Raw genomic sequence first — 8,828 nt, 5'->3', positions numbered from 1 at the left:
GCGCGGCAAAATTTTCGTCACAGCAATTGCTTTTCCTGTACTAATCCTTGGTGCTTCTTTTTTTTCTGAAATATCGCTCATCATTTGTCTCCCAATCATGTCTGTTATGAAAGACATCACAAATTTAACAAATTTTGCATCGGAGGATAGCCACGAGAGCTCACCGGAAAGAGACATATTTATCTCTCAGGTTCCACGAAGGAAGCGAACTTCGAAGCAGGCGGCCCTCGATAGATTTTTGACGAACGAAGACGAACTGAGTGGCAAAAGTGAAAGCGAAACAGATGAAGCGGCTCAATCAGCTTTTATGACTCCTGAAGTTGAGCCGAGGAAGAAAGAGAAGCCGCAGAAACGCAAGCGGCTTCGTCTCGGAGGTAACTCGCGAACTGTAGGACCAACATCGCTCGCGCTTTCGGTGACATTGAACGGTCTCTCCAAATCGCAGCTTGTAGATTTGATGACCACTCTGGTGACAGAGAGGCATCCAGATCTAGAGCAGGTAAATATTGCTTTTAGCATGTCCTAAATTCCTTAAATGCAAAAGAACTTAGTAATACATAAAATGGGCCAGTCGTTAACAAAAGATTTTGCATGTGATTCAAGTGCTCACCTTTGATCGTTTTTAGGGAAATATTTCGTTAAACTTGTCATTGTTTTCTCTCCAAGGAGGTGCGAGGTCTTGTCCCAGAACCCGATCTCACGGAATTGGAGGAAAAGTTGAAGTATTTACAGAGAAATATATACAAGTCCTTTCCGTACACGCGTTACGGGTCCTCGCGTGACGCGTTCTGCTACCGTCGCGTGAACACTCATTTATCCGCCTTCAAGGTAATACATACAAGCATATTTTATGGTAATCTCATGAGAACTTCGCTTCCATTTCCAGTGCAACAAACACTCAATCCAAGTAGCTTTTGGGTAACTTCATACAAACTTTACTAGCTTACCAAATTACCAAAGAAACTTGATTTGTGATGGGCAATTCATAACTAGTCTACTCCACAATAATATTATTTACTTGTTTATTTAACACAATGAGGCAGTCTTGCACATCTCCTGAGTGAACATAGGTGTCCTAATGAAAAAAATCCAAGTCCATCTTTTGTGCCAGAAAGACACCTTTGCTTCTTGAGGTCACAATAATTTTATTTGTTTTGTTATGCATAAGGTGTTTCAATATTTATACATAGTGTTATGAAAGTTTGTTGGGCCTGTATTATGTATACATAGCAATAATTTGCAAAAATATAACAGTCTTTAAGGGAACTTCCACTCCTTTATCAATAGAAATGAAATTTAGAAGAACTTATCTGTTTTCACTTCCAACTTGAATAATAATCAGTCAAAGTCAAGTCACTTTTATTTAACGTCAGTAGTTTCTTCAGTTATGAAACTGGTATCAATGGAAGCCAGCGGGCGCCTTTTACCCCCCTCCCTCTGTCAGTGCTCTGTTTCACAAATATTTAAAGCTATACAATGTAACTACACCAGCAAACTAAATTTTATTGGTATTTTAATCCATGTTAAGCGCATGCGATCATTCTGTCATGAAGCATGCGCTATATAAGTTTTTTAAGTTATTATTATTATTATTATTATTAACACGGATCAAAGGAAAGTCGAAACAGACGTTGAAGTCACTGAAGAGCAAACTGGGGACTCCTTGTTCCAAAATCCGCGCACTAGCCCACTGAGTTATGCCTGCAAATGTTGGTTTTTGAGGAGAGGGGAAAACCGAAGTACCCAGGAAAAAACCTCTCAGAGCAGAGTAGAGAACCAGCAAACTCAACCCACAAATGGCATAGAATCCAGGAATCGATCCCAGGCCACATTGGTGGAAGGCGAGTACTCTCACCACTGCGCCAGCTCTGCTGCCTGAATACTTGTAATGTGTATATTGCTGCTCCCATAAAGACACAAAAAGCCACATGTTGCTGGGACAAAACACCAGTGAATTCAGATGAGAGGGTGCATGAAGTAGTTTTCTATTTCAGTGTGGAACACCAGAAAATGGGTTAAAGAGGAATCATGCAAAAATAAATTATGCTCTCTCTCATTGGTTAAAATGTATGTTGCACCATGATCCAAGTGATCTTGGATTAGTGATCCTTTTTCAGATAATCCCAGAGGAACAAACCCCCAGTGACTCTACCTTTACAAATAAGCTTTTTTTGTGAGAACAATAGGGAACCCATATTACATCACAATAATTATAATTCAATGTGGCTGCAAACTGGTAATTTGTATATTAAAATAGCCAATTCTGAAATTCCTTTTTCCTCTCACTGAGGCAAATGTTTTCTTCAGTAATGTGATTTTAAGCATTTCCTGTGCATTACTGTGTTTTTGGTTTTAATGAGTAGAGGTGCCCGTCATGAAACTCACCTTCTTAAATGCAACTAGCTGGCTTTTTACATCATACAATAAATCCTGTTGGTGCTCAGTACAGGATTTGAACTCAAAGTTACCGGGTATGCCTTCCTTATGTTACAGAAAGAATGTGTCAGCCAAGGGAACACCCTCGTCTCGTCACAGCTGTGGGAATCAACAGTTTGTTATGTTCTAATGGCTTGGACATACGTGGATGGCATGCCAAACTGGGATAACCCAGCACACAATAAAAGCAAAGAGCAGTGTTTCAAATCACTGGCTGTGCAATGTAAAAAGGCTCTAACAAAACTGAAGAACAGCCTTACACAAGATAAATGTCAAGATTTGTTAGAGAGGTAAATATAACCAAGGCTTATTTTGTAAAACCTTGTAAATCTAGGTTGTTCCCCAATGTTTAATTGTCATAAACTCATTCCCACCTTGTTAGAAAGATTTACAACTCTCAGAATAGCATTTCTGAGTGCAAACGTCTGAAACCTTCCCATGGAAGCAGGTCCTTTAGGCCATGGATTTTAATTGAATTCTTAGATTTAAGTCACTTTTTTTCTTGGGCCTGTAATTGTTCTCTGCATGTAAATGTTTAAGATGTACATTTCAAAGTTTGAATTTAAGTCCCCAATTAAGATTGCAGGCCTTTGTTTTGGTTATTATTAGTTATATACATGTATACTGGTAATAAACACAAAGAAATTACAGTCACTTTGCCAGCTTCTGTTCACATTTTTCAAAGCAATGAACGCAATGATATATGAAATGAATCATATATTGAACTGTGGATATGAAATCAAGTGAAGCTTAGTGACCCTCGCAGTTATGAATGCAATTTTAGAAATTGCATATAGAGAAGCCTGAAAAAGTCAGAACTTCAAAAGGGTTTGAACCCGTGACCTTGCGATGCCGGTTTATGGTTTAGGATTTTATTTACTGCATATATCACAAATGGCAGTTTATAACATTCTTTCTTTAGGGTGAGATCAGACGTCAGCTTGTAATGGCGTCTCCGACTGCCGCTATCAGTCCATATTTGATCTCACCCACCCTCCTAACCTATGCATGTAAGTGGAAGGAGAACAGGCCACAACGCCAGGGGACTTCCCCTACTCTTCATGAACAGTATGTGGGTTCATTAACGTCCCATAGTGTTGATTGACAGGAACTAGGGTTGTGAGACAGAGCCTACGCTTGAAACTTAGTCTAACCATTTGCAGGTGTACATGTAATTACAAAGGCAGCAGTTTCTACTCAGTTATTTTGAGACCCTGATTGTTGGTCTGGCCTTAGTCAAACTCACAACCTCCTCCATAGCAACCCAGTGCTGAATCAACTGAGCCACTATCACTGTCTACCCCTGTTGAGCCTGAAAAATTCAGGACTTCAATGGGGTTCGAACCCGTGACCTCACAATACTGGCTCAACACTCTAACCAACAGAGCTATGAGGCCACTGATGTTGGGAGCTGGTCATTTGTCAGTTCAAATGTTCCCATGATGAATGAATCAACAAAAAGTGATGTACGAAATGAATCATAATTTATATTGAACTGCAGATATGGAATCAACTGAAGCTATGATCCTTGCGGTTATGAACGCAATTTTAGCTATTGCATAGACTAGCCTGAAAATTCAGGACTTAAATGGGGTTTGAACCAGTGACCTTGCAATGCCAGTGCACGCTGTTTGTGAAGAGTAGAGGGGAGATAGTTGTAAATGGCCATGAAACTGTACATCATATGTGCAGTACAAAAATGCTTCACCATAGCTCAAGACATGTAAAAAATTTCACTTTTTTTCCCATTTCTTTCCAGGATGCAGGAGGCCTGTGAACAGAACAACGAGCTACAGCCCTGTGTGGATCTTCTTACAGCATTACAGTCCAAGTTTTAGATCCCCTTGAATTTTTACAACATTGTGACAAAGAGGGAATGAACTATCCTTGTAGCACTGTAAAGAGCTGCTGGCTATGTTTCAGTTTTATGAATGTGTGTCAACTGTGATTTGTATATTAAGCCCCAGAGCTTCTCTTTTAATGTTCCTAAAACCATTTGCCTTTCTTGTGGGCAGTTGTGGTTGATTTTTATTACTTATTGTACAAAGTACTATAAGAGTTCTTAATGATACATGTAGGTAGTTGCATATCCTTGGCATAATATACGTCAATGATCTGTTGATAAACTGATCATTACTTGTATACTGAAAATGGTATATTCAAAGTTTGTATTAAAAAATATATATTTTTATTGTTCAAACGACGTAATTACACAGATGAAATGTGCCTTTAGACATATTTTGAAAAAGTAATAAATTTATTGAAATTTACAAACTACAATTTACAAATATTGACAGATGGACCCCCTTGGATTCAAGATGGAGGAAGATTGGGGTACACTGTCAATATTGTTGGGACCTTTCCAACAACCACTTCAAATTTATTGTGCACAGATTTCATAACAAAGAAGCATCTGTTCACTTGACAAATAATTAATTAAAGGTTTTAAATGATCAGTTTGTATAGATTGACTGCCTGTAGCCTGTTCCAGGCTCTCAGATAGTGGAGACGAGGGAACGAGAACCAGCCAAAGAAATCGAGCGGGGTCTGGGGGAGGGGTAGAAGGAGAGCCCCTCCCCCCAGACCCCGCTCGATTTCTTTGGTTCGTCGTTCCCTCGCTTCCACTAACTGAGAGCATGGAACAGGCTAACCCTAGACTACCTGTAGTTATGAAACCCGGAAAACCAGTACTTTACTTGACCCAGGGTTTTTCGACAGTTCTGTTAAGTAGCGGACATCATTTCTGAAAGCACTGGACATGACATATTTTGTCTCCACTACTCAACCGGACACTAAATTGAAAGCTAGGTGATGTAAGGGCGCGTTGGCCGTTCAGTTTATTAAGCATTGGAATAGGTACAAAAGTATTAATACATCGATGAAGAGAAAAGCAATGCACCAGAGCTGGACACAAAAACCCCTTAAAAAACCAGCAGGTGGAAAAAAACGGGGAACGTGTACCCCCAACCAAGGCAGTGGTGCGACCCTCGGGTTCTAGAGAATTCTAATTGAAAGACACTATACAATGTAAATGAACACTATCATATACCACCTAACGAAGTCATTAAACACTAATTCAGCTCGATAGGACAAAAATACGAAACAGGACTTGTGCACGCGGCGAAGGCTGACTGTAGAATGCCTCACTTGCTAAACGATCGCATAACACAAACCACGATCACGTGGCACTCTAAGCGCCTCTCTGCTACGTGACAGTAAAATGTAAAATTTATGCTAATCAGGATTATCACAAATTACATTTTGGCGCCACAAGGCGCAAGCTAGCCAGAGGGGTCTGGGGGCATCCCCCCAGGGAATTTATAAAACAGAATACTCAGAAATGCTGTTTCAAGTGTTTCTGAACCCAAGAATGATTTTCCCAGGCAAGGCTGGAGTTCACTCAATTCTCGATCTTTAAAAAGAAAACCAAAAATGCAAAAAACGCCTCAAATACTGACATCCAAGTACTTACTGGACATGGAATGGGAAATAAATGGACGAAACGTCCAGCCTGGAACGAAAACCCTGCTTGACAGTGACCATGGACAAGTTCACAACTTCGTTTTGAAGAAATAAATCAAAACTTTTGATTTATCCAACTTTTAAGCCGTTGTTACATGTTGAAACTTGAGTGCAACGGCGGTGCAGACCAGGTTTTAGCAGGCGTTGCAACGTGTAACATAAAAGGTCGAAACTCGTTCGGGAACGTTGAAACTGGTCTCGAAATGTTTACATGGCCTAAGCCGGTTTCTGATTGGCTTACACAACGTAGTGTAATAAGACCGAGCGAGATCAGTTTCATATAGTGGTGTTACGCTGTGAAACTCTTGTTTTTATCACCACTTCGATAGCTGCGACCGTTGCAGAAGTAGAAAGCGGTTCTACTTTTGTGAAATTTGTCTCGCAACGGAAGTTCAAAAAGGTTTCATGAAACTGCCTATGTTACACGGTGCAAGGCCTCCTGAAACTTGTTCCGTAGCGCCGCCGGTTGCACGCAAGTTTCAGCTAAAAGTTTCAAAGTGTAACAGCGGCTTTAGAAAAAGGGTGTGGTTTGTGCGTGGTCAGAGCCAAAACAGCAACAAAAAGAAAAAAAACGTGTCGAGTCTCGTAACCATTTCCATATATTAACCGCGTTTCGGCCAAGAAAAACCTGGGCCATGACAAGACAAGGTGGAATTTTGTTTTCTTTTTATTCCATTATAACTTGCATTTAGCATGTGACAGTTCCTCCCGTCATGTTAATGTTAGTACTGATAATGGATGGATTTTTCGAAACGATAAAACTGACATGACTTCTGGGATCTCTTATATATAGATTTTCAATTGACATAAGCAGTCTTCAGGGAAGAGGCATTCTGTCGAATTGTCAGTTTGGAAAAATTATTTTTTCTCGAGCTGTTAAAGCCTTTTCTTTCTTGCCATCCATAGTGATGCGTTTTGAAGGTCAAGATTATGCCTTTTTTTTAATCTCACCTGTTGATCCACCAACCAGAGCCTTTTTTGGTTGCCAAACAATGTCTCTACTTTAAATTTAAATATCAAAAACAATGTTCTCCAAATGATAGATGGCCGTGAATTTGCTAACTAAAATTGTTCGATTGGACATCATGTCAAGAAGTCACTCATTTGAAGGAGTCCCATTACGACAACGGCACAGTATCTATCTCCTTTCTGTCATTCGTTTTGATGTTTCGGGGGACATTTTAACGGGCACCGTTCATTGACAGAGTGTTGACTGGCAAAATTAAAAGGTCCTATCAAATAAATTGTTCACTAAGTAAGCAAAAAAGGCCCATTACATGAAGAAAATACTCGACAACGAAAGGCAAGCTGCCTGGAAGCAATCGCTTCATATGGTTGATGGTTTTATGGTTTTCAAAGTGAAACTGTCCACTTTTGAAAGCATTGAAGCTTCTCCGTCTTGTCAACTCATGGCTCTGTGACTGGCTACCATGAATGTCTTGGCCGGTGGTTGCCTGGTGAGGTTCTGTTTGAGCCACGTAACTGCAAACGTCACGGTGAATATCCTCAAATTGGAATACATATCAATTGTTGACTTGCGACATCTTTGTATCCAAAGAACGTCTTATCTGGAAACACTGGTAAGTGAATTTTCCACTGCATAATTATCGCTTGTTTTTTACTTAAATAAGTTTGTGATTTCTAAGTTCACCTTTTTCTCACGTCATTGGTCACTATCATGAGCCTCGTTCTCCTGTAATTCCTTGAGTCAATCTTTTCCCGAGCAAATTTATTTTTCAGTAACAGAAAGTATCATATTTCCGCGTCTCGAAAATGACGCGCTTTGTATCCACTGTCGAAATAATGATTATATTATTCATGCCTTTGAAATTGCCACTGATCTAAGGAACTTAACTGTGGAACCCCGTTAATACGGTCATCAACGGGCCTAAACAAATTGGCCGTATTAACGGAGTGGCCGTATTACCGGGGTAGGATGAAATTTATGACTAAAGGGACGAAATGACATATATAGCATTTGCACTTCCAGAACAACTTTTCTCTTTAATAAACAACAGCAATGTTCGTACAGTAATTGTATAAAATACTTGAAACTTCGCTCAGTCGGTAAAACAGTTAAAATTGCTAAGTGTGCCGTACGTTCTGGGCCTAAAATAAAAAACAAGAACAGGCCCAGCTTATTATGCTTCTAAAAAACTGAAGTTGCCGTAATCACCCAACTTAAAGACTTTACTGTAAGGTCAATGACTTCTGACTCCCTTGGCAATTTGCCTTACTGTATGTTACAGTAGTGTCAAGATCATGTTTGTAATGAAAATAGGGAGGAGTATTGATGACAGTACTTTGTTAAGTAAATCGGCTGTTCGATTACCGTGGTAAATTACAAAGGTCAATGAAATAGACATGTCACAGGTGTTTTGGCTCCTTAATTTAGCGCGAGTAGCCCTATTAACCGGGTGAAATTATAGAGGATTCTACTGTTTGGGATTTAAACTTGTGGCCGTCGGCCGTATTAACGGGTGGCCGCATTAACGAGGTTTTTCTGTAAGAGAATGTATGGCTGGCCGTTTTGCCGGGCCAAAAAAAAAAATGGTGGCCGCAATAATGAGGTGGCCGTGAGACGGGGTTCCACTTTACTTCAATGAAGAAAATGCTGCATCTCTCTCGCTATCTCCAACTGAAATTCTTTCGGCAAAGCCCCTTTTAAGACCGATCCACCAATACTAGAATTAATTAAACTGTACCCTTCTCTTCGCTGAAAATTGTCTGTACTCGCAAAAATTAGCACTTAGAAGAATTTAAAAGGACTTCAAATCTTATTTTAATTTAAACAAATAAGCACTGCTTATGAGTTATTGCAGTTAAGATTCTAAGATGCCCAAAGCAATTTTTCGTAAAGAGAATACTCT

The 8,828-nt window shown here is 39.8% G+C and overlaps 1 protein-coding gene across 1 annotated transcript; it reads left to right on the top strand.

The window, feature by feature from the left end:
- LOC137982930 (uncharacterized) lies at positions 1–4,716 on the top strand. Its single transcript, XM_068830093.1, has 4 exons — positions 1–499; positions 667–828; positions 2,494–2,726; positions 4,196–4,716. The coding sequence occupies exons 1-4, from the start codon at positions 98–100 to the stop codon at positions 4,272–4,274; spliced, it is 876 nt and encodes a 291-aa protein (XP_068686194.1). The 5' UTR covers positions 1–97; the 3' UTR covers positions 4,275–4,716.
- Positions 4,717–8,828: the final 4,112 nt, after the last annotated feature.

Source organism: Montipora foliosa, chromosome 13, assembly GCF_036669935.1.
Source record: "Montipora foliosa isolate CH-2021 chromosome 13, ASM3666993v2, whole genome shotgun sequence".
Lineage (NCBI taxonomy): Eukaryota > Metazoa > Cnidaria > Anthozoa > Scleractinia > Acroporidae > Montipora > Montipora foliosa.
This window is presented reverse-complemented; position numbering and strand designations above follow the sequence as displayed.